General features: G+C 41.6%; 1 protein-coding gene and 1 long non-coding RNA gene across 10 annotated transcripts in view; one reads left to right on the top strand and one right to left on the bottom strand.

The window, feature by feature from the left end:
• IMPA1 (inositol monophosphatase 1) overlaps positions 1-7,008 on the top strand; it is a 15,592-nt gene extending 8,584 nt beyond the window's left edge. For all 5 annotated transcript variants that reach the window (XM_039524199.1, XM_039524200.1, XM_039524203.1 and 2 more), the window contains exons 8-9: positions 3,131-3,282; positions 4,868-7,008. In XM_039524199.1, the coding sequence (XP_039380133.1) occupies positions 3,131-3,282; positions 4,868-4,986 (271 nt within the window). In that variant the 3' untranslated portion in view covers positions 4,987-7,008. The remainder of the gene's footprint in view (positions 1-3,130; positions 3,283-4,867) is intronic.
• Positions 5,539-26,116, bottom strand: part of LOC120397765 — a 25,702-nt gene continuing 5,124 nt past the window's right edge. For 2 of the 5 annotated variants that reach the window (XR_005593982.1, XR_005593983.1), the window contains exons 3-7: positions 23,407-23,793; positions 20,690-21,326; positions 19,654-19,706; positions 12,568-12,701; positions 5,539-5,668 (exon numbers count right to left, since the gene is read on the bottom strand). This is a non-coding gene — a long non-coding RNA (uncharacterized LOC120397765). The remainder of the gene's footprint in view (positions 5,669-12,567; positions 12,702-19,653; positions 19,707-20,689; positions 21,327-23,406; positions 23,794-26,116) is intronic. The other 3 variants (XR_005593980.1, XR_005593981.1, XR_005593984.1) reach the window with 2 other exon arrangements.

Here is a 26,116-nt window from a genome sequence, read left to right as displayed (position 1 = left end):
CCCCCCAGCCTTCTGCAGCTCCCACTCCCTCAGAATCCTTGCACTAGGGACTGTTCCCTCTCAGCTGCTCCTCCCTCAAGACACAGCCCTATGCCCTCTCCTCTCCCTTCCCCCAAAGATTGACTCCTCTTCCCTCGCTCCCCCCAGGCTCCAACACCCCCACCACTGGGGGCCCTGTGCTTTGTTTCCTTCGCACTGCCACCATGGGGGACCCTGTGCTCCCCCATCACCACCACTGGGGACCCAGTGCTCTCCCCGACCCATCTCTGCCATGGGGTGTACTATGCTCCCCCCCACACACCAGTAGGGACCCTGTGCTCCCCCTCCTTGCCTGCCCCACCCTTAGAGGCCTGCTCACTGCCGCGCTACTATTGGTTCAGAGGATTGTCGTTCCATATAGTCTCAGCTGCTGATTGCTGGAGGGGGACGGGATGGATGAGCTAGTGCAGCAGAGGAGGAAACTGACGAGTAAAATCCCCAGCTCCTGGAGGAAGGGACCTGACTGCACGGTGCTGCAGCGAAGAGCTCTTCCTGTGGCTGGGGTGTGCACCATGAGCAGACCTCTGGCACAAAACTCAGGGGTGAGCAGGAGGCCCCCCCCCCAAACAGTGGAAACAGTGGCCCTGTGTGGAGGAGGGCAAATTATGCACCTGCCTGATCTTGCAGTTTCGGGGGGGGGGGCAACCCTCCCCCGCCCCACACCTCCCTAAATTATGCCCATGGAGAGAGGTACTAAACTTTGTAATCTCAGCTATTCTTACAGATCCTCATGGCTTTGTTTAAACCCAAGGCCTTGAATGAAAAAAACATGAATAGGAATTTACCTTGGAAAACCTTCTTAATTGATTATTATTTAGAAAGTAGGATATATAGTACAAAACCATGCCAATCAAAACAGCATTGTGGATTTAAAGACTTTGGTATATGCTTTACACTAAACGTTAGTTTCTCTGGTCTAAAAAGTGTCTTTTTATACTGGATTCTAAAAACTAAGTCTTCTGTTTTTTTCTGAAATCATGTCTCTGTACCAGAAGGTAGAAAACATTTGAAAAAGTCATGTGAAATCATAGAAACTAGATACAAAGATGATCTATCAGGTTATCTAGGTTCCCCTTCTCTGATGTAACTAGAGAAAAATCAGGAGGTAAAAAACTAACTTTTATGTAGAGCTTTTCAGATTTTTTTTTTTTTTCCCTCTGCGGACAAAAAAAATTCAATCATGGACTGTGGGGTTTTCTTTTTGGTTTTTGGCCAAAAAAAATTTCCACAAAAATTCCACAAGCCAGTTTTCCACAGCTAATTTTTTTTTATCATAAACACAGTTTCAGTGACAGGTTTCAGAGTAGCAGCCGTATTAGTCTGTATCCGCAAAAAGAACAGGAGTACTTGTGGCATCTTAGAAACTAACAAATTTATTTCAGCATAAGTTTTCATGGGCTACAACTCAGCCCACGAAAGCTATGCTGAAATAAATTTGTTAGTCTCTAAGGTGCCACAAGTATCCTGTTCTTTTTACAGTTTCAATGGATACTTTTTGACCAGCCTTACTTTATTTTTTTATATATATCTATATATCTATCTTGCTTAAAGGGTCCAGTCATGCACAGGGCTGTAACCCGGGTGGGACCAGCAGGGCAGCCGCGCAGGGCACAAAACAGTGGAGGCAGAAAAATGATGATGAAAAACGATAGGGGTGCAAATATGCTTGCTCACCCAGGGCGCTAAAATGCCTAGTTACAGTTCTGGTCATGCAACTTTTATTCACACAAGTACTCTTACTGAGTTTAGTGGGAATATTTACATGAGTAAGGATTGCAGGATTGGGCCCAGAGTACCGACCAGGAACTATTCTTTCTTCCACGATTCTTAGGCTCCTTTCTGATTCCTTGAGCACATATGCCATTCATACTTCCACAAAGATTTTTGATATCATGAAACAAGGTATCACCTGTCTGCACTTAAATACAGATTTTAGGTTTTCTGTGAAATGAAGAGTTAAACTACCTTTGCTCAGGGCACAGTAGTATTATCTGTTCAGTTTTGAATCTTCACTTTGAAGTTCTAAGCTGCCAGCTATATGCTATTTGTAAATCAAGGGTCATAAAGGATTAAGCTCTTGCCGTGACTTGAGCTTTATATAACAATTCAATCTATATTTTATTGATAACTGTCTGATATATGAAAATATGTGATATCTGACAAGTTCTCTAAAAGGTAATTGTACAACTTGTTCAGGGGCAATAATGCTGATAAGAGTACTGTGAATATGAAACAGAAAAGAATATTGAAAATGTCCTCTTTATAGCTGATTTACATTGCATAGTTGTGGTTTTTGTGAGAATTACATTTACATATTTGCGAAAGTCAAGAAAGCTTCTTATTGACTCAATTGTGAAAGCTAAGTAACGTTTCCAATCAGACAACAATTTAAATTGCACACTAATTAGCACTCACAAAGCAAAGTGGACTATCCATTATTTCAAAGGTGGATATTTTTAATAATGTTTATCTTGGGTTATTTAAACCCACCTCATGCTTTCACCTTGAAAGCAATTTTGAAAGTGATTTCCTTTAAATTACTTAATTACTCTTTCTTTTTAACACTAGTTAACTGAAATCTGAGAATGAATGCATGCACACTTGTTTGCAATTAAGATAAAAAATAAGCAGGAGAAAACAGGAATGAATATATACTGGATTATTTCTCACAAGTAATATGCTTTCACAATAGCCTTAGTTTCCTTCTTTGCTTTATTCACGCTGGCTGGTATACACTGTCTGGTTAGTTTTAATATTTTGATGTTCCTGTAAACTACTCTCAGGCTACGTCTACACTACCCGCCGTATCGGGCGTGGCGATCGACGATTTGATGATCGATATATCATCTCTCTCATCATCTAGATATCGATCCCCAACGCGCTTATCGATTCCGATTCCGTACACGCACGAGCGCGCGGGCGCGGCGTCGAGAGAGAGCGGGAGCCGATCCCCGCGCCGTGAGGGTAAGTTGGGGATAGATATTATAAGATATTACACTTCTTCGTCGTTTTGCGTGGTTGCGTAGATGATATATTATATTATTTTTGTTTTCCCCAGCCCTCAGTTAATGAATCTCTGTATCTGTTTTAGGGTTAGAGCTGTTGGTACAGCAGCTGTAAACATGTGCCTTGTGGCAACTGGTGGAGCCGATGCATATTATGAGATGGGCATTCATTGCTGGGATATGGCAGGAGCTGGAATTATCATTACTGAAGCAGGTGGAGTGCTGCTGGATGTATCAGGTAAATGAAGGGAACCTTCAGGAAATTGGTGGGGGGGGTTGTTTTTTTTGGTAATGTGGACACTTTTGAAACTGAGGTATGGAGAACACTGGAGTGTATGGATGTAGGAGGGAGGGATAGCTCAGTGGTTTGAGCATTGGCCTGCTAAACCCAGGGGTTGTGAGTTCTCGTGCTCTTTTTTATCAACCACCTGGCAAACCATAATGAGGACCCATATCAGTAAGATTTTCAGCCATTCTGTCATCTGGGTGGTTCTTAACTCTATTAAACAGTGTTTCCATCAAATTAATGCACAGGGATAGTTGTCACTTGTTTTATCCTTTAGTTCACTTAGCAGAAGTTCTTGCTTACTAGCATTGAGTCTCTTGCAGTAGAATGATTCCCTGTTAGGATATGAAAGTAAATAATAAGTCTGAATTCTTCTCCCAGGTATTAATGTTAGGTACCAGCTGAACTCAATGAGACTTGTGCATGCTTATCCAGGGGCAGAACTTGATCTGAACTAATCACATTGGCTAAATACACCTCTACCCCGATATAACGCTGTCCTCGGGAGCCAAAGAATCTTAGTGCGTTATAGGTGAAAGCGCGTTATATTGAATTGCTTTGGTCTGCTGGAGTGTGCAGCCACGCCGTCTCTTCCCCGCTCCCCCCCAGCGCTGCTTTACTGCATTATATCCGAATTTGTGTTATATCGGGTCGCGTTATATCAGGGAAGAGGTGTACTTACAATTTTTCTGTGCCAGTATAATAACTTTGGCAGAATTAAAAAGTGAAATGGTGCTATACATTCAACCACAAAGACAGTAAAACCCTTCCATGTTTGGGTAAGTGATGGCAAAAAGAGGCTTCAAAGAAAGTGAAGAATGTCTAGACCCACACTAAGGGATAGTAGAGCTCCCACCCATCTCCATGGTCATGGTGGTCCCTATTTCTGATGGCCATTCCTGTGAAGTGCAAGGGTCAATTTCTAGTTTTACCTCAATGATAGGGTCAAATTGGGGGCATGCAGGATTTACATCAGCCACAGGGCTGAAGTCGCCCCAGTGAAACATCTCTTTAGCCACTCTGTGGGTTGCATGGAGGATGCCTTCCTAATCTCCTTCAGCACACAGCTTTGTTATTCTGTCTTCCCTGATTCATTTCTCACCAAACCCTTTACTGTTCCTCCAAACTAAAAATCAAATGTATGTGGTTTCTAAGTGAAACATGTTCAATGTCTGCTGCTTCCCTTATGCAACCATTAATATAACACACTTCTAGTATTGTTAGGGGGTGCTCAGTATAAGCCAAGTAGAGTTAGGACCCCATCCCCTTTGGCAGCATTTCCCATGATTGGGTAGCGTGGAGAATTTGGTTGCTATATACATGAATGAGCCACTGGATTGTGTTTTACATTGTTAGTGTTGAGAATTTGATTTTACACATTGTAATATATTAATTTTTTTTTTATATTTGGATTTGTTAACACATTTTCTGCTAGACTAAGTATTGCATTTTGATAGTTGATTTTATGGCTTATTTTTTTCAAGATTAAAATTCTTCTAAGACTATGAGCCAATTACGTTGTTGACTTTGTTTCTAGGAGGACCATTTGATTTGATGTCACGAAGAATAATTGCTGCAAGTAGTCGAGCCATAGGGGAGAGAATAGCCAAAGAGCTTCAGATAATCCCCCTACAAAGAGACGATGCCACAAACTGAATACCACAACTACACTTAAGTGTGGTAATACTAAGTTTGTCAACTGTTGTCACATACTCTGGGAATTTAGAAAATAACTTCCCACATAAGGTCACATGTTGCACTTAAATGAGTAGTAATATACTTCTACTGAATATAACTTATTACAAATTAATTTCTAAATAGGGTTTTGAAATCAGACCCATTTGAAACTGTTATAGAACTGGTTCTAACAAAGTTTGCAGTTTGTGTAAATAAAACATCAGTTTTATATTTCCTATATAGTATTATAGCTGCTTAAATGAGTTCAAGGAAAAAAGGACACAATCCCATAAAAGTAATATTTAAAATTTATATAGCACACTGGAAGAGAGCAACTAATGCTCTAAGTCATATGTTACAAAGAGAAAGTTGATTGCTCCTGGTTCCAATTTTCTCATGGTTTCCCCCAATGTGATCAAGGTTGATTGTTGCTTATGAGATTTTCATATGAAGCCTCTAAATTCTTACAGTGCTATCAGTCTGTCCAGAAGTTCTCACTGGTGAAGGAAATGTAGAAGTAGATCACATGATCCCAGACCTCACTTTGGAGACAATCACATTTAGTTTTTGGCACACTTCAGGACACTTGTATATTATCACTGTGGAAGAGTGATTCAACAATGATTTCAGTTGCTATCGCAGGGAATGTTTAAAGAAATACCTAGAGAAAAGAAGACACATTTATTTTTTAGACTTATGTGCCCATTACTTCTATAGACATAATTGACCGCTGTTCCTAAAAAATAAGATGTAATGTGGAAGAAGAAAGCTCTGTACGCACTTCCTGTCATGCCTTCAGGCAAAAGTCTGAGAAATGAAGTGGGTTTTATGCTAAATAGTTAAAAGCAAGACCATAAGCTGAATGGGTCCATTGGTTTCAGTTGATGCTGCCTCTTGCATATTCTCTATTTGATGTGTGTAGCTCCCATTAACTGTTTAGGGGATTTACTCATACATTTCCAGGGGAGAATCTACCTCAATGTCTAAATACAATTTGAAATCCAAAAGATTCTCTTAACTCATTAACTCTCATTAACCTACCTCCCAAAAAACCAAGCCTCCCCACCCATTTTAATTAAAATTAAGCCAGTAGTCCAGATTTTCATCTTAATTATTATTTGATAGTTATGACAGTAATGACCAGTCAGGATCAGGGTTCTGTTGTGCTACATACTGTATAAGCACATATGAGGGCATAGGTCGAGCCCTAAAATTTACAATTAAAGAAATTACAGTATTTTAAATCTCAATGCTAATTTTTCAAAGCCTTAGGGTTAGTTGTTCTTTGCAGTCTGAGTTATTTTTAGAATTATGTTGATATCAGTGGGTACATTGAACAGTTACTGTACATTTTAGAGTAAAATTTAGTCAGTTTGGGGACCGATTAATAACTAGGGCCAAAAATTTCAGAAGTGTCCTCTAATTTTGGATGTCTAATTGAGATACCCCAAGTTATGATCACTTTTGAAAATGTGGTTCTTTTTTATTTCTTAGTGTGGAAAAAGGTGTTTTGTATCTTAAAATACAAGCACCAGCAGGTATCTTGATAAATTTCCTTGAAACTTGTACCAGTTATGTTTTGCTAGTTTTACAGAAATGTTTAATTAGAAACGCCAGTACCATGCCAACTTTAAACAATTAGCCCTAGTGAGAAAAAGAATTGCATGATAATACAGGGGCTAAGGAGAAGGAACTCATTAGAGTTTCGTTTCCTGGGGGCCCTGTAGGAAAAAATAATTAAAACCTTTTGAACTTCACCACAGCTTCATTGTTTTTAAATCTAAGATATGAATGTGATGTCTTAGCAGGTCTGCCCAATATATTATCTCTGGGTTTTTGTGAGGAATTTGAGTTTGAGTGTGAAATATGAACTGTGCAGCAGTTCTGATGTTAAACTGATTTGTTTTGTAAAATGGAAATGTATAAATTAGTACTTGATGTGAGAAATCTCTGCAATAATAAAAGGAAAAAAGATTGCTTTATTAGTGGATCGTCTGAAAAGGTTCTGTACATATTTGGTTTGTTAGATATTTTCATTCTGTCTTTCAAAATGCCAAAGGCGTTTAGACCATATTACAGACAAAATTGTTGCTGGCCAATTTTGATTAATATTAACTCTCTTTAATTATTAAAAAAATAAAAAGTCAAACTAGCAAACTTTGTATTCTGAAAAAAACAATGAGGAGTACTTGTGGCACCTGATGAAGTGGGTTATAGCCCACAAAAGCTTATGCCCAAATAAGTTTGTTAGTCTCTAAGGTGCCACAAGGACTCCTCGTTGTTTTTGCTGATACAGACTAACACATCTACCCCTCTGAAATTTGTATTCTGATTATACCTTTAAAACTTAGATGGCCGCCGTGTGTGTGTGTGAGAGAGAGAGAGAGAGAGAAAGTGAGTGTTAAGTAGGCAGACTCAATCTATCACATATTTACAAGAGATAGTAACTACCAGATTTGTGACTCCATTTCCTCACTCTTAGTTAGAAGGAATACCCTTCTGTTCCCTCACTCCCTGTCCAAATGTCCCAGTTGCAGCCACAGACTTTCAGTTAGGACTTTATGACTACTCCTTCATGCAAATAGTTACATCTGACCATGGGTGGGTTCCTACACAGTTGATCAGTTAAGCATAATACCAATCAAAATCATTTTGACTAAAATAAGAAGCTTAAAGATGTTGTACAGCCCGTGCTTTTTTTTTATTGGGTAACAATTTCACTATGGAGAAAAGTAAGGCAAGTGAAGCATCCCTTACACTAGAGTTTCCCATGCCAAATGTGATCCTGGGTGGGGAACATGACTTCCTCTCTCACAGCTGGGCGGGAGGAAGGGAAAACCGAAGTACAACAGCAACACTGAGGTGTAGGAGCAAATCCTTTCTTATGAGAAGGGATGAGGTAGTTTTTATCTGAATATTCCTGGTTGTCTGGCTCAATGAGAGCCATTCTTCTCTCATGTGACTATGTAGGGGAAGTTACTTAATCTTCTGAAGTGCTGCCTACTGGAGGTGGAGAGCATAGAGCTATGTACAAATTCCTTGTGTTAAATAATCCACTTCCCTATTTTCACTTGGATGGTAGGCTGGTGCTATTCAACCAGCCTGTGTTGTTTTGTGACCTCAGAGGTGATAAACATTTTTTCTGGATTGGGTCATAAAATGACTTGCAGCTGAAGAAAAAAGGGAAATCTTTAAAATATACCTCTAGCTCATGCTCTTTGTATATAGTATTTAAGTAATATATAGACAAATAGTATGTGTTTCAATGTTCCTGCCTGAACGCTAGATGGCAGCTGGACCTAGAAAATACACTATAGTGCAGGGTACCTTTTGAAAGACAGGTTGTTCCTATTTCTGTTGTCCTTAAAGTGGATGGCAATAAGAGCATTTCTGAACCCGGACCTGAAGAAAAGCTCTGTGGAGCTCAAAAGCTTGTCTCTTTCACTAACAGATCGTTCAATAAAAAATATTACCTCACCCACCTTATCTGTCTCATGATAGTTATTCAAAATACCTAGAAATCAAATAAGTGAGGATTTGGACCACGTGTGTTGCTGAGGAATATGGAAAAATAATTCTTTCACAATACTGGCATGAACACACACATCCCCCTTCCTGTTTTAAAAAAGTACATGTATTGATATATTGAAAGATAGTGATGTTTTTGCAAGTAATCAATCTTAAAATAAGAAACACCTTTGATCTATACTGTATGTACATAACCTCAAGACATAGATCTAGGGATACAATGCAGATATAAATTATCAGAACTCAATTCATTATATCCCATGTGGAGATGTACCTGTTAAATTGCCCAAAAGTCAATAGAGAGCATCAAACTCTACAGCATATTTTTGGCTAAATATTTCTCATAATGAGTATCAGCATAGTGGAACTCTGTTCCACCACAGCCTCCCTCTGCCCCTAACTCTTCCAACAAGACCCCTATACTTGGGGGTGGGAGTGAAGAGCTAGCACAAAAGGCAACTGAAGTGCTCCCATCAGCTTTTCTCCAGCAATGAGTGCTCCTAAGATAGGGAAATTAGTCGCTATTTCTGTCCCCTTTGCTCTTAGCCATGCAAAGTGTAGATAGTGAATCAGAGGATCTGGCCCCTGGACTCAGCAATTGAGTATTTTTGGCTGAGCAAAGCATAGCCCTAAATTCAACTTGATGGCATTTATGTTTGTCTGTATGTACATAACAAAATACCTTTTAAAATTACCTGTTTCTGAGTCACTGACAACTCATAAGAAATGCTTATGGGTCAGTGTCCTAAGAGATAATGCACAAGAAGGGAAACTCTTTTCTGTCTTGCCACTGACCACCAAATCACACTAAGAAATAAGGTGACCAGTTCCATAGGGGAAAAAAAGCTGAGTGACCATTGGGGACTTTAATCTGAGTGATATATGTTGGAGGTCTCATGCTGCCAGTACTAAAACATCCTTGGAAATCATAAATATTATAGATGCCAGTGTCCTAACTCAAAAAGTGTTGCATCCAACATCGGGGGATTTGATATTAGACCTCATCTTGACAAATAAAGAACTGATCATAGTGGTAAATTAGTAGTAGCTTGTGTACAAGTGATCAGGACATGGGAACAGAATAAAGTTCCAAACCGGTAACATATGGAGAGAGAGAGAGAGAGAGATTAGGTGCTTTCAAAATGCCAATTTCATAAAGATGAAAACAACTATGAGCCAAATCATTGAGAGATAGAATTTAAACAGAAAAATGTGAATGATAATTGGGAATTGTTTAGGAACGTTTTACTAGGTGTCCCAAAAGCTAGAATCAAGAAGGAAGGCCACACTGGTTAAAAAAAACCAACCTGGCTTAGAAGACAGTTATTAAAAAACAAAAAACCCACCAATATATAACAAAAGAAATGGGAAATTAATGGTAATGAATATAAATCAGAAGCTAGGTACTAAACCTAGATACTTAAACAACAGGTACTAAAGATAGACGTTTTAAAATCAGCATATCTGGATAACTTATGCCCAAGAGTTTTACAAGATCTTGCCAAGGAACTCACTAATGTTGATTTTCATTAACTCTTGGAACACTTGATCGTAGTCTTTAAGTAGCTACACGAAGAACAAAATTTTGATAATGGGCTCTTCAGTCTAGCAGAGAAAGGTGTAGCATGATCCTATGGCTGGGAGTTGAAGCTAGACAAATTCCGACTGGAAATAAGGCACAAATTTTACAAAGAAGGGTCCTTTCTCATCGGAATAATATACCATCAGTGGCAATTTTAAAATCAAGAGTGGATTTTTTTTCTAAAAGATGTGCTGTAGTTCCAACAGGAATTAATTCAAGGTTATACAGGAGATCAGACGAGATGATCACAGTGGTCCAGTCTGTCCTTATAATCTATGAATGGATCTATGAAAACACCATTTGTTCAATTCCAAAATTTCAGGCAATGTTCTAGGTATCAATGGGCAGAACCCCACTGATTTTGGTGAAAGCCAAAAAAGCCTGATTTCTGCTAAATTCAGGCCCAGTGAATGTCCATTTGGTGCTGCAGGCCAATGGAGCTTTCCGGTGCCCTCTGCTGCTGCCTATACATATCACAGATAGCAGATTCCTAGAGGGTTGCACTTTTCATTGTTCATGTAGGCCAAGCGCTTTGTGTTATCCAACTTTTTAAGTGCAAATGGAGGCCTGGCTGGAGGGGGCAGGATGGAGTTGGGAGCAGGTGTGAGGGGGCAAGGGCGAAGCTGGGAGTAGGGGGCTGACTGGAATGGCAGTGAGGATCCCAGCTTTGGGGGAGCAATGTGAGTATGGGGGCCTAGCCAGAGGAGTGGGCGAGGGCCTGGCTGGTGGCTCTATTGGGTGCAAAGGGACCAGTTGGGTGTATGGCTCAACCTACATAAGCAGAGAAGCGTGTGACCATCTAGCCTTAATAGTTCCCCCATCCCTTCTCAAATCTCACCCTATTAAATGATCATTGAATAAATCAGGAGAGATCACAGAGGTGTAGTGCAAGCTCAGAGTTTGCCAGGGCTCTATCATAGGTAGGGAAAATAAACAAGCTTCAGTGGAACAAAACCAAAAAGCAGTTTATAACTGTGAATAAATCAAGAAGGCTTTACCAGTCTTGGGAATCTGTTATAAATGAGTAACAGACTCCAATTACTAGGGCTTTGCACTAGCCTCTGTGGGCAAAGGACAAAGAAATGTTTGTTGGGTTTGCCCCAGTACCGAAAGGTGAACATTATAAAAGTTCCCTTTACTTCTGCTTCATTGTACATGTAATTACAACCAGCATTCTGAACTCTCACATAGGAAAACACATTTAGAAGATAGCAGTTCCTAATAGTGTTAGAGGTTCCTGTTTCAATATTTACTCTAAGGCCATTAATAATATATTAGCACAGAGTGGCCAATTGTACTGCCCTTTATTCATGCACCTCAGTTGGCTAAACATGTATAAACGTGATTGTTAATGACAAACTACTGTTGCAGAGAGAGAGAGGATAAAAGCCCTCATTCTGTAGATACTTAGCTCTTAATATGCCTTTTTGTTGGAGACAGAACAAACACTAATGTAAATATTGCCCATCAAAAGTCATTTAGCTGTTTGAAACTGAAAAAACATTGGCATTCAGTCCAATAAATAACAGTTACAAAAGAAATAAAATTTCCACTCTCCGGTATTTTTGTCTATATAGTCAACTGGGCCTCTTGCTCCCACTATGACCGGCCACCCTCTGCCAGGCCCTCATCCCCTACTCTGCCCAGCATCCCCCACCTCCAGCTGTGCCTTTCATCACAGTAGCTAAACACCATGGAAAATGAATAAGTGGTGGCGTCTATAACAACAAGGGGGCCAGTGTCTGAAGTGTGTAATGCCATTTGGCACCTCCAGAAACTGCAGCCTAGTTCTAACATGAACCCAGCCCTTCCTTGTTCAGCAGATAGCATTGCCAGTGGAACTGGTAGGAAATTCTACAATCAGATGGTTTTCCATCTGCAAATGCTGATTTGTCAAAAGCAAAAGCTTTCACAGAAATGTGCTGATTTTGATGACTCTTCTTACAAATCACAGACAGGGTTTGAAACTTGCCTGCCTGGTTTTCTGCCAGCTTGCCTGTCAGTCTCCTCAGCAACCCACCAGAAGGATTGTCCCAGTACCAGGGACCCTGGGGTTTCTAGGGTCTACAGCGCTGTGGCAGCCCATCATGCCAACTGCTTTGGGGTTGGAGACCCTAAAGCTTATAGGGCTCCCTGCTGTGGCTTTTAGGCTCCCTGTTGAAAAACTGAGAGCTTGGGTATTCCAGATCCCAGGCCTGAAGTTCAGACATGACTCCCAAGACATCCAGGCTCCCTTCTGTGAAGCTAAGAGCCAGGAAACCTTGGGGGGCCCACCTGAGCTTGGGTTCCCAAGTTTGTGAACCCAAGTGGCATTTCATTTTGAAATTTTCAAAATGAAGCATTTTGATTTTTTTGGAAACATTTTTTCTTGCAACTTCCCTTCCCTGGGAATTTTAAAATTGCTACTTTTTGTTCTGAAACAGAACATACTGTATTTCAGAATTTCTTACCGACTGGGAATATAGCTCCATTAACATCAATGGAGATGTGCCAGTTTCCACCAGCTGAGGCGCTGACTAGAATCTTAGTTCATTTCAATCCATTTGGCATTTGTCAGTGGTTGTAAGGAAATAGGGTGCACATCCTAGAAATTAGAGACGGAAAAATCTATGCAGTCATTATTCCCTTACCAATGCAGAACTGTTCCCCATATTTTTCTAGTGTTTTCCATTTGTAGGCTTGGGAACGGGTACTGAATACATTCCAGACAGGAACATTATTAAAGTAATTTATCAGTTTGCACCCTTTTTATGGTGATGATATTGAAGATTGTGTAGACTATCCAAAAAGGACCTGAATGTCAGTTTACAAATACTGTGAATGATTTTGTGGTTTACTGCTACTTTACATGTTTATTTTTCTAGCCGTTCTGAACAAGGCATAGAACATGAAATGGGAAACTGCCTTGGGTATCTAAAGTCATTTCACCAAAGTTTACTCCTCAGCATTCTTTATCCACTAGAGCAGTGGTGCTTAACCTTTACTGCAGCCTGCACCCCTTTGGTTCTCAAAATGTGGTCTCGCACCCCTTATAAAAAATCATTGAAGTAGGTCAGTTCTTTAAACCTAGATATATTTTTTGTTTGTATATTACAGTAATTGTTAAAAAATGTATAATGTTTATAAATACATAGGTTTGATGAAACAAAGTAGTTGTACTTAGTGCCTGTGCTTAATTTGTGGTTTCGATGATTTACCTTCTAAAAAAATCTGGCATGGCTTGCACCTCCAGAAAGGGCATCTTGCACCCTCAGGGGGTGCGTGCACCCCAGGTTAAGAACCACTGCATTAGACGGATTCAGTTCACTACATTACATTTTGGTGTTATACCAAAATACAGTTAGTAAATCACACCAATGCAATGCTATCATCTTCACATTTATAAAACTGATAACTTAAGTGAAAGTGCAGCAAATCAATCTCCTTGATTAGCCAGTAACAACCAACTTGCCAACAGCATCGGGATTCACATGCCAAGACAGATTTGCGTCCTTCCACTTATTCAAACAAGCAGCTGTAGTGAGTACAGCAGAGATGCCTACACTGCCACTGTGTAGTGATGCAGGTAGAGTATTATCTGTACCCATGGTTTGCAGAATAAATATAACATGAACTGTTGTGTGGTGGTAGGGTGACCAGATGTCCCGATTTTATAGGGACAGTCCTGATTTTTGGGTCTTTTTCTTATATCGGCTCCTATTACCCCCCACCCCCATCCTGATTTTTCACACTTGCTGTCTGGTCACCCTATCTGCTGGTGGGTTTTTGTTGTTGTTGTTGTTTTTTAAATGAGATCACCTATCTGCTGGGAACTGGAACGAGATCGCTATTTCAGGGCTTGATCCTGCATCAATGAATTTAATGGGACCTTCTCCATTGACTTCAATGGGCACAGGCCCCACGCCAATAAAAATTCATGCACATGCTTAATTTAAACTGATGAGTATTCTCACTGAAGTCAGTAGTGCTACTCTCATGTTTGAAGTTAATGTGCATAACATTGCAGGATAAGGCTCTTGTTTTATGGACTAGTGGTCTATGTGAAATCGCTTGGGAATTTTGTTATTATTTAATTTTAACATTTATATTGCAGTGGCACCTAAAGGCTCCATTGTGCTAGGGGCTGTACCAGTATGTATTAAATGACAGTCTCTGCCCCATGCACTAAAGTTTTGTTTTGAAAGTTGTAGGATTCTTGTTGTGTTTCAAATTTTGGGTGGAACTCTGAGGAAGGATGAGCACCAGAAAAATACAATTAAAAATAAAATGCACAGCCATCAGAAAGTAACAACTATTCAGCTCTCATGCTACAACAAAGCAGTCCCTCTACTCAATCTGAAGCTGATTGCACTACTGAGGTACCTCAGCAGCAGTGTTCTAACCATGTTATCTAATCTTGATATCTAAGATATTTGTAGAGTGTCAGGATTTCACCCACAGTCACCTTAGTATTTAATGTTATGGCCGGGTCCTGGGTGGCCTAGTAGTCAGAGTCAGAGTTCAGGGTGATAAGACAGGAGTCAGCTGGGTCAGGATACCAGGAGGTCAGAAGCAGGAGACAAACGGGAGATCAGAACCATGAATCAAATGCCAGGAGTCATGCTAGGTCAGGATGCCTGGGGAGCAGGAGACCAGAACAGGATGGAGCCCAGTTATTCAGACAGCTTCCTGTTCCTGCCACTGGCTTCAGTAGTGGCAGCCGGCCAATCAGCTGCTCCAGGACTCTGCCAATAGGACTTCAGGGGACGGCACCTCAAACTGGGGTTAGGCTTCATGGGTGCCAGGTAAGCAAGCATCAGTACACTGCCAGTTAGAGGGTTGGAGCATGGTTGCTCCTACAGACCCCACTTTGAGACCCATGAGTCATGGCATCACCCTTTCCCCTCTGGGTGACATGGGTTCAGGTTTCTCAGGGTGGCTCCTATTGAAGGCCTGAACCAGGGCAGGAGTATGAACAAGTGCATTCCTCTGCGCCATAACCTTCCCCATTGACCAGGTACCATAATTTGCCCAGTTATACTGGCAGACCAGGTGTCAGCTCCTGCCAAAGCCCCAGGACAATTCACTTGTTTATTAGTATAGATCACAGTGACTGTTAATTGTATAAGAATGTATTTGGTGTTAAAACTTCATGAAAATGAATGGGATGTTTTTCACTTATCTCATCTTGTTATAATGTAGTAGCAAACATTTACATTGTATGTACACCTGTAAATAAATAACCCATCAAATGAGAAAGAAGCCTTGTGTAATGCAAATGAAGAACGTTAGCAGGAAAGTGCTAATTGGTGTGCATTTGAAGGCAAGTGGTCACTGTGTGTGATGATCAGAGATCTGAGGCCTTGTCTATACTGCCACTTTACAGCTCTGCAACTTTCTCGCTCAAGTTTCAGCACTGGAACGTGGCAGTGTAGACAGTGCTACAGCACTGGTAGCTACTCTCCCTCATCGAGGTGGTGTAACAGGGCTTCTTCTCCACCTCAGTGGGTCCTGCGCTTCCTTCTAGTGGTGGGCCAGGATAGCGTCTTGTCTCTCAGAATTCCCCCCCCCTCTGTTTATAGTGGGTGGGGAAATTCTGTCTCCAAGTGGCCTTCCCATTTCTGGGCCCCTTATCAAAAATAATTAAAGTAGGTCAGTTCTTTAAAAGCTAGATATATTTTTTGTTTGTATATTACAATGACCAGCTTGTCAGATGGAATTCCAGAGATGGAGCAGGTCTTGGGAGTAATTTGCTTTAAGTAATTGGGAGTAATTTTTGCTTTAATTTGAGATTGTGGTCTGGTTCCAGACTGGAGCCTTCTGGGTCAGGCCCATATCTTTGGGACAAGGCACTGGCCTTGCCATTCCTGATTCCAGGGTGGTAGGTCAGGGTAAATTGAACTGAGAGAAAAATAGGGCCCATTGGAGTTGTCATTGGTTTAAGGCCTTAGCCCTGCAAAGGTAATCCAGGTTCTTGAGGTTTGTAAACACTTGGACTGGATGATGGGCCCTTTCCAAGTAGTGTCACCGCTCTTCAAAGGCAGTCTTAATTGCCAGGAGCTCCTTGTCCTGGATCTCATAGTTTCACTCAGCAGGTGTGAGCTTCCTTGGGTAGTAGGCAATGGGATGCAGTATTTGCTTGGGTCCCTGGCTTTGGGAGAGGACTGCCCCAATCACAATACTAGAGGTGTCTGCTTCCACAGCAAAAGCTTGAGCCATGTCAGGATGGGCCACTACTGGAGCGGTGCTGAAGGCAAGCTTCAGTTGCTCAAATGCTTTCTGGGCCTTGGGTGACCAATGGAACTTGGCATTTTTTTTTTGGAGTAGGACATTGAGGGGCTTGGCTTGTTTTGAAAAATTTGAAATGAACCCCTGGTAGAAGTTTGTGAAGCCTAAACAATGTTGTAGGGAGGTTGCCCAGTTGCAGACAGACTAGACCTTGCATGGACCTTCCATCTTGGTGCCTTCTGGGGACAGGACGAAACCCTGGAGCTCTGTTGAGGTCTGATCAAATGTGCACATCACTAGTTTAGTGTAGAGACCGTGTTGTCATAATCTCTTCAGGTCTGTGCAGACATGAGTGGTGTGTTGGTCCAGATCATCTGAGAATATCAATACGTCATCTAAGGACACTACCACAAACTGGTCCAGTAGGTCTCGTAGTACATTGTTAATGAAATGCTGGAATGTTGCTGGCGTATTAGTTAGTCCGAATGACATAACTAAATATTTGAAGTGGCCGTAGGGGGTCCCTTGCCATGCTGTCAGCAGAGTTCTGATGGGAAGGTAACTTTCTGTTCTTGCCAGTAAACAAAGAGGTCATGAAAGGTCAGCCAGGAGATGCCAAAGATTGGTGGAAAATGCGGGGAATGGATCATGCCAAATTGTATCATTTTTCTGTGTCCCTGAATAATGGCCTTCAGGGAGACAGTCTCCTCCACAACGACCTGAGGGCAGCAGGGAGCTGTCAATAGTTTTGGTTGTGTCAGCATGGTCTTGTGTAGCAAGGGGAACTGTAGGGCCTGAGCTGTAGCTGCATCCATGAAATTGTCTGCTGCTCCTAAATCGATGGGGGTCTGTTGGAAGGGAGTCTGTCAGGGGGTCCCCCAGGATGTACAGCTGGATAGTCACCTGCTAATGGGAAGCCTGTGGATGTGTCTCAGTGAGAACTAGGGACCTTCTTTCAAGGTCCAGTCTGGTTCCCCACACGAGGCCTGGGTTGGCTTGTTTCCCCATGCTCTTTGGCATTTGTACTGAGCAGGCTGAGATGCCATGAGCAGTTTCACCACAGTAGAAGCACAGGTGGTGCTGGTGGAACCGTTGGTTTTTTCAGGAGTGAGTCATTGATGAGCTAGATTGGCTTGCATGAGTTCAGTGGGTGATACAAAAATTGGAGTCATGGTACATGATAAGGGAGGCTACAGGCAACCCCCTTTCTCCTCCCTTTGATCTCACAGATGATTATCTATGTGGATCGTGAGGTGCACAAAGGCATCTAGGCCCGTTGGCATCTCTGTATGGGCCAGTTCATTTTTGATTTCTTCCCGCAAGCCCCATCGGAACTGGTATAGCTGTGCTCCTTCGTTCCACTCTGTATCTGCTCTGAGGTAGCAGAAGTTCTTGCATAGGAGGCCATTGTGTGTTGCCCCTGCTGGAGTCCCATCAGTGTGGGTCACTGAAGATGGTGGACATCAATTGGAGAAAAGCATCCCAGTACAACAGAACTGGCCTATTGCCTTCCAGCAAGGGGGCAACCCAGTCTAAAGCATCTACTATCAGCAGGCTGCTATAAATCAATCGTAAATAAGTAAAAAATTGTATTGAATATTCAGTAAAAAATGTTAGGATGGATTTCATTTCTGCTAAATGATCAGTGACAGGGTAGCCGGAGAAGCTAAAATTCATGTAACAACAAGACTGATGAGTAATGGTTTCTGAGCTGTAGCATTGTATGACATAAAACGCTAACCAGCCCATCCTCTTTTGACAGCCTCCCATAAACTTGCCAGCAGGAGTTACTGAATTTAGTTGCATGTCAAAGCTTTGCTTGGATTGGAGAAATGCTGTGGAAGTTTGGTTTTTTTGCTCTTGCTCAGCATGTGCGTGAGAGTTTTGCTGAATCAAGGCCCTACTGCTGGCTTGAGATCACTTGAATACAATTCTGAAACATTTCTCAGATTGAAATGTTTAGCCATTAATCTTCCAGATGTGCATGGTGGATTCACAGTAGCCATTCCCAGGAATTTTTGCTTCCTTTGGTGCTAGATATTTGTATCCAGCTATTACTCAGGGTTTGTCTATACAAATGCTTAGTTCGTGACAAACTGGGATATAAATCTCCCCTGCACTAAATGTATGTTTGGAACCTGCTGCTGCACATTAGAAGTTTCCTAGTTCACTTTAATCTACTTCTGTTTCAAAGCAGGGTAGCTCAGTGCACACTATAGAACTTTTTACAGTAGATTTACACCCCAGCTTGCCATTAATTAAGCGTTTGTAGAGACAACCCCTTGTAGCTACCATGGAACTGCTAAAACCAATAGCTTTAATTACATAGGATCAGCTTTAAATAGGCCAGTGAGTGACCTGTTGCTGCTCCACTGAAGTCAGTGCGTGTATTGTCATTGTCAGTGAGTGTATTATTTGTTCAGCTCTATCTTCAAACTGTAGATAATTGAGATTTTGATTTTAGAGGATGACCCGCCAGCTTTGTACACCAGTTCTTTGCTGCTCTCCAGGGATTAACAGCTTGAAGACAGAAGGGGACAGACTTTGTTCACTGGCCCACTGTTTTCTTCATCACTGAGTTCTGAGGGTAAGATCCCAGAGTACAGAAGCCCCTGTAGCCCCGGCTGACCTTGGGAGCAGCTGCATGCTTACCAACCAGCCATTGTTTTTCACTGTGCTCCAGGTTTGAGTGAAGAAGAGCACAGGACAGTGTCAGAGCATGCAAGCGAGTTTTGAATAACAGGGGGTTCAGTTAACAGAAATTATAGTGTAAAATATTTTTATTTTGTTCTTTTCACCTGGATCAGCTAAATTGCTTGTGAATGGGCCACATTCCCTTTTTAAATCATCACCTGGGCCCTAGTCCAGCAAAGCACTTAAGAGCATGTTTAATTTTACGCCTGAATCATCACATGACTTCATAGAGTGTTCTGTGGGACTACACACATGCTTAAAATTAAGCATGTGCTTAAGTACCATGTTACTTCTTGACACCCAAATGGAAATTCTGGACGGGCAGCTTCACTGAGTTTTAGGGCCTCATTAGATGAGACAAACATTATTTTAATAATTGGGTTTGTTGAATCCTCCTTTGTCTAATTCAGTAATAGGAATTATGTTCTCAGCAGCTTTTGTGGCTGACAAATCCCTCCATTTTGCTGCAGCACTTTCTCTCACACAAAAGCCATTTACTGCTTTTTATACTTCACCACCACAAATGTTAGCCTTGTAATTAACAAGCTTTTGAGACTGATTAATGCCTCAGCTAAGATTCAGAGTGTAATACATCTCAACAGCTGTTTCTGGTATTGCAAAGCAATGTGATTTACCTTAATCCATATACAGAAGTGTTGAAGGTTAGTTGCAATCACCATTAGGTTTGCTAGAAACAAACAAAAAAACCCAACACAATATAGATTAATAGATGAGTTCACAAACATCACTAGCATTTCAAGCAATAGAAATGATTATGTTTAGTATGTTCAGCATATCTAGCAATAACTCATGCTGGCTTTTCCTGGAGAAAAGTCTGTAGCAAACGATCAAGATTAGATAAAAATTCTGATGACTAACAGTACAAGGTTATTTTAATTAAATTGTGTCATATGCACAAAGATACAGAATAATAATTTTTTAAGCAGCACAATATGCCTATGCTATATTACTGTATAACAGAGCAATGGGAGTGTTGTGGTTAAGACACTGGACTGGATTTTGGGAGATCTGGGTTTAATTCTCAGTTCTGCTACAGACTTGCTGTCTGGTCATGGGCAAGGCATTGAATCTCTGTGTGTCTCAGTTCCCCATCTGTAAAAAGTGGGGATAATAATAATTGCTTTCTCCTATCCTAGATCTTTCTTGTCTATTTAGATTGTAGAGACTGTCTCATTGTATGTGTATATACATTCATCACCCAGCACAATGGGGTCTGGATCTTGGTTACAGTGCAATACAAAACTATTGTATCATTTGTAGTCTCACACTTCACTATCAGCTTGAATAGAGAAGTTTATGTCTGGTCAACAGGACTGTACTGGAGAGCTAATCTAAAATCCCCATAACAAATGGATGTTAGTCCTGGGTCCAGGGAGCACATAAAGCCATACTGGAAAAGATAACTAAATCTGTTCAGCACTGGCAATGAAATTTTCAGCTTAGTCAGAGAAATGCAGACAATAACCAGCCACCTACACCTTGATACAGCTGCTAGGGCTGTTATCAGCCTTTCACTGAACTGACTGATTTATTTCAATGTACACGTTTCCTTTATCTGAACTCTGAGCACATTGCAAATTTTTACAACTTTTGGGCCATCAACAGAAAACTTCCAACTTCACTCAGTGTGGTCAGAATAAATGCACTCACTGTGAAGAAGAAATGCTGGACTGCTTTAGGAACATAGCTGTCTCTATGTGGAATCTCCCCTATTCCCCAGATATATATTACAGGATCAGGCTGAAGCTGTACAATATGTCACCAATTCAGGGCCTAATCCTGCAGCCGTTACTCCCACAAGTAATGATCCTTATTTGTGTGAACAGCTGATTTCCAACTGCCACTGAATGTCTTGTCATTGTGTGTTTATAAGACTTCAGAAGGATTCCTCACATGTGTCCAGCAATCCCAGAGTCAGAGGCTTACATCTTCAGTGGTATTTAAGCTCCTAACTTCCACTGAAATCAAATACCTACGAACAAATAAAACTTTAGCCATAGTCACTCTGACCATACAGTTAATGCATGAAAAGGAAACCTGACTCTCCAAATCCCCTTTCAGCTTCCTGACAGTGATTCTATTTCTCCTTCCTATTTCTATGGGACAGTTTATTTTTTCTCTGACAGATTTAAGACAATGATTCTTTGCCTTTACATCCTATTAGCAGGGTTAGGGGCCAAGGCATAGTATTGCTCTTCTTTCTTAAATTAGTTTTTAAACGTATGGAGAGTTGACGGTGGTGGTGGAAAGAGCCATTTTCCTACAGCGAGGATGACAACGTAAGTACCTGGAAAGAAAGGCCTGGTCTCACTAAGAGGCCCTTTATATCGGTATAAAGGGCTCTGCACCACTGACCGCTTTGGACAGCAATCTGAACTCGGATGCAGTGGCCAGGTAGACAGGAAAAGTTTGAATATTTCCTGTTTGCCCAGCGTGGAGCTCTGATCAGTGGTGATGCAGTTAAAAATCAAAATAAAGAAAGAGCTCATGGATGATGGCAGGCAAATCTGTTCTATCAGCAATTCAAAATCATTTTTAAATATCTCCAGACAGATGCCATAGCAGGGACTCAGCGAAGAATCAAATGGCATGGACTGGAGGACTCAAGCTATCCCACAGTTCCTGCAGCCTCCGAAAAGTATTTGCATTCTTGGCTGAGCTCCAAATGCTTCTAGGGTCAAACACAGTGTCCCACCCACCCCAGAAGTGAAAGGAAAACAATCCTCTCTTGACTCTTTTACATGTCACCCTATCTTTACTGAATGCTGCAGATAGATGGTGAAGCACTCAACACCAACATCCTTGCTCCCACGCTATGGCTGGCTGATGGTACTGGTATCCGTCCTCGTCATCAGCCTATTGGCACATGGGGCAGTGCAAAGGACTGGTAACCATGCTGACTAGCATCTGTTAGGTCGATCAAGGGTGCCTGGTCCTAATTTTCCTGGTAGATGGTACAGTATGGCTGATAACCATGGCTGAGCTCCATCAGCCCCCACCCTTCATGTGTAAAGAAAAGATTCAAGTGCCCTGAACTAGCAGAGGATGCTGGGCTCCTCTCCTACACACTCCTTACTGTCCTGTCTGGACTATCATAGCAGCTGGAGGCTGCCTTCCACTCATATCTCACTAACAAGTCACTGTGTCTTATTCCTGCATTCTTTATTACTTCATCACACAAGTGGGGACAATGCGCCCAGGAAGGCTGAGGGAAGAACGGAATCAACAGGTGGGGTTGTTGCAGGAGCACCCCCTGTGAATAGAATACGCTCATAATTTCTGCAGGATCTGACACAGAGCAGCTGTGCTCTCTGGTTCTCTGATACAGTGGTTCTCTAGTACACTTGCCCATATTCTAGGCAGGACTGACTCTATTTTTAGATACCAAAAGGAGGGATTGACTCAGGAGTCATTCCCAAAAATGGAACAGTGCAAAGGACTGGTAGCCACGATCATCTTATTACCAATTTATGGATTGGTAGATGGTACAGTATGGCTGATAACCATCTCTGCTGTCATGCAAAAGCAAAAGCATGCTGCTGTGTAGCGCTGCTGAATCGCCTCTGTCAGCAGCATCTAGTACGTGACAGTCACAAAAGGCAAAACAGGCTCCATGATTGCCATGCTATGGCATCTGCCAGGGCAATCCAGCGAAAAAGCGCGAAATGCTTGTCTGCCGTTGCTTTCCCAGAGGAAGCATTTACCCAGAACCACCCGACAATGATTATTGCCCCATCAGGCACTGGGATCTCAACCCGGAAATTCCGGAACTATGGGATAGAATAGCTACCCACAGTGCAACGCTCAGAAGTCGATGCTAGCCTCGGACCGTGCACCACCGATTTAATGTGTTTAGTGTGAATTTTATACAATCTGTTTTACAAAACCGGTTTATGCAAATTCGGAATAGTCCCGTAGTGTAGACGTACCCAAAGATACAATAACCAAGTCAGTAGCAATCACCTTGCTTAGAAATGTCTACACTCCAATTTAAATTCAAGGGGCCGAGCACTCTGGCTCAGTACTTTGCATGCTCAAGCCTGATATGATTTAATAACATATTAAGTACTGATAATTTGCTCAACAGTGACCAAGACATAAATGTAAAGACAGTCCCTGCCTAGAGGAGTTTATCACCATCACCATCACCATGTTTGTGGTGGGAAGGAGTTTTCCCCCTAGGTCAGTTTTCACCTTCCTCTGTAGCATGGGGCACGGGTCACTTGCAGGTTGGCAAGTGCAGGGGTTGGCAACCTTTGGCCTGTGGGCCAATGGGGAGCCTCAGGACCAAGCCCTTACATATTAGTTAAGAGCTTGTAAAACCTTGAACAAAATGGGTTGAATTGAGACAATATACGGTACTCAACATCCAAATCTTTTAGAAGGGCATCGTGTGCGATCCAGTGAATTGTCTTTAGTCTGGTAGGAGTTGTCAAAATTTTTGTCAGACGTTCAGAATGACAGCCTCAGGGGATGCACAGGTTTTCACAGATTTCATCTTGATCTGTTAAACACGCTCTTGATAGAACCAGCTAGGAGCTATTAGAGCTCTTAGTGCTGCTGTGTGTCTTCTTTGTAGTTGCTGCACGGTTTGTCTCTAAGTCTGTAATAAACTCAGCTAGCCTGTTGAAACATGCACCGTCATATTCTGATCTCAGCCTTACAGATGTTCTCACAGATGCTCTTTTCGCTCTCCACATTCAGCACAATCTGCCCAGCCCGAATATTTCACAGTGCACTCAGCGTGCTTCCTGCTTTGTGGCCATGAGAAGAGTAAAAGAGAGGTCTCAATTAAAAAGAACATATTTCGACCAGCACAACACTCATTTGAAAAATACACTTAGCTATTTCCTGTTGGTGGCACCATTAGTATTACCAAACCCCTGGGATGAGGAGGTTTCATGCTGCTCTCCCCAAAGTAAACAATCCGAGAAATAAGAAGCAACATACAGATAACTACATGGACTTTTTCAAACATGCAAGGAAAAAAAAAAGTAGAACAATTTTGAAACCACCCTGTAGAATTCTATAGCTGCAGTATAATCCTCTCTTAAACTGTCTAGGTGAATTTTAAAATTCTAAGAAAAGGATATAATTGCTATTAGAAGTCAGGTCTCTTCTAAGTCCTGTGGTAAGTGAGGCTCAGAAAAGCCTCCAGACCCTGCAATTACAGGGAAATGATTAGATGATATATGTTCTGTCGTCAGACGTCACTGGTGTGGTGCTCTGCTCTTGTTCAACATTGATAACAGTCAGCTGTGTGCGTGTGTTCCCTCTGCGTGCTGCCCCGGCTCTGCAGATCGCTGGCACAGCAGACCCCAAGCGAACCCCCAATGTCCACAGACTCCGATAAGGTATGAGGGCACCCGGCCATGTTTATTATCAAACGAAGCACAGTCATAGTTTCCAGCAGATTCTACAGGACATACTATGAATATGTGCTCCCTGACAATGGACAGAGCTCAGTCAGTGGTGGGACACTCCAGTGCCCCCTAGGCTGGACAAAGACACTGACCCAGGGATGCATTCTTATACACAAGTACAAACAAGTTACACATCACTCCTGACGTATTGAGATAAAACTCCTCCGCATACTGGGGAGCTGCCTTTCTCCTGGTACATGTTGGTTCGAACAAACAAGTCTATCCATCATATTATCCTTTTTACTCTGTCTTTTAGGATGGGTCAGTCTGTTCCTCATTATTTCTGTGGAATGTGTTTGTACCGGACTGTTCTGGTGCCATCCTGGTCCATGTGTATTCTATTAGTGCTTGATACCCTTTAGCTATGTGTATACATCCAATTAGCAGCCTTCCTCTTGACAACTTTTGTGAGCAGGACCTGCCTCTGGCTCACAGCTTAACTTTGCTTTATGTTAGCAAAGTCTTGACCATGCCTTTGGTTCAGGCCTCAGGCCTCATACCAGGCGTCTGATACCAAAGGTTTATGTTTCACAGCGAGGGTAATTATCCATTTGAACAATGTAACTAAGCATGTGGTGGATTTGCCATCATTTGAAGTCTTTAAATCAACATTGGGTGTTGTTCTAAAGGATATGCTTTAGCTACATTAAAAGTTATGGGTTTCATGCAGAAATTACTGGTAAGGTTTTACAGTTTGTTTTATGGAGGAGGTCAGACTAGCTGATCCTAATGGCCCCTTCTGACCTTAAGAATCAATTAATCTTGTGTGGGAACTGACTGTTATATGTGGGTTGCACTGAATACAGTAAATTGTCGGTAGCTTTACTGTGTTATGTATAGGTACAGTGCATGTTAATCGGAATTTCCCTGATGAAATTGCATCACCTTAAGATTCTCATAGAACCACCGTTTTCAACCTCTGGTCCGCGGACCACTGGGAGTCCACAGGTTATGTCTAAGGTTGAAAAGGTTGAAAACCACTGTAATAGAACAAATATGCAACTAAAGTTTCAAAATGAACTCACCACAACTTTCACTCCACTGTACTTTTAACTTATCATATGTAATTTAATAATTCGTATATAGCTTATTCACGACACATGCCCTTTCCCTGTAACTTTGTGTTATGCCTCTGTTTGTGGTTTTATTTGTTTTTTGTACATTAGTTTGAACTGTAAAATGACTGTTCTTCATCAAAGGTTAATCTTGTTTTTGTTGGAACTAAGGGCAACCCTGCCTGTGGTGGAGTTTTTTTAAGAACTGACATCAGAATGTAAAGGAATGTTGCGATAAGTGAGATGCACATTGAAAAATACAGTACTACAAAAGGCATATTCCAGGTACTGTATGCAAGGGCAGCATTTGAAGTACGATGCCAGTGTTGCCAACTCTCACAATTTTATCATGCATCTCATGATGTTTGGGGTTTTTTTTGAAGCAGCAGCTCCTGAACTGTTGGGATTACAACCTTCTATTTGAGAAGAAAAGTAAGTGTCTAGCCCTCATGATGGCAGAGAACAACTTGAAAATGCAAAACAAGTGAACCTAAAGGCTCAGAGACCAGAAGGCAAATATAAAGTAACCAAAAATGCACTTGGTTTCAGCAGGAAAGAGGTCAATTGTTTTGACAAAAAAACAGTCAGAAATATATATA

The sequence above is a fragment of the Mauremys reevesii genome, linkage group 2, assembly GCF_016161935.1.
Source record: "Mauremys reevesii isolate NIE-2019 linkage group 2, ASM1616193v1, whole genome shotgun sequence".
In the NCBI taxonomy this organism is placed as follows: Eukaryota; Metazoa; Chordata; order Testudines; family Geoemydidae; genus Mauremys; species Mauremys reevesii.
This window is presented reverse-complemented; position numbering and strand designations above follow the sequence as displayed.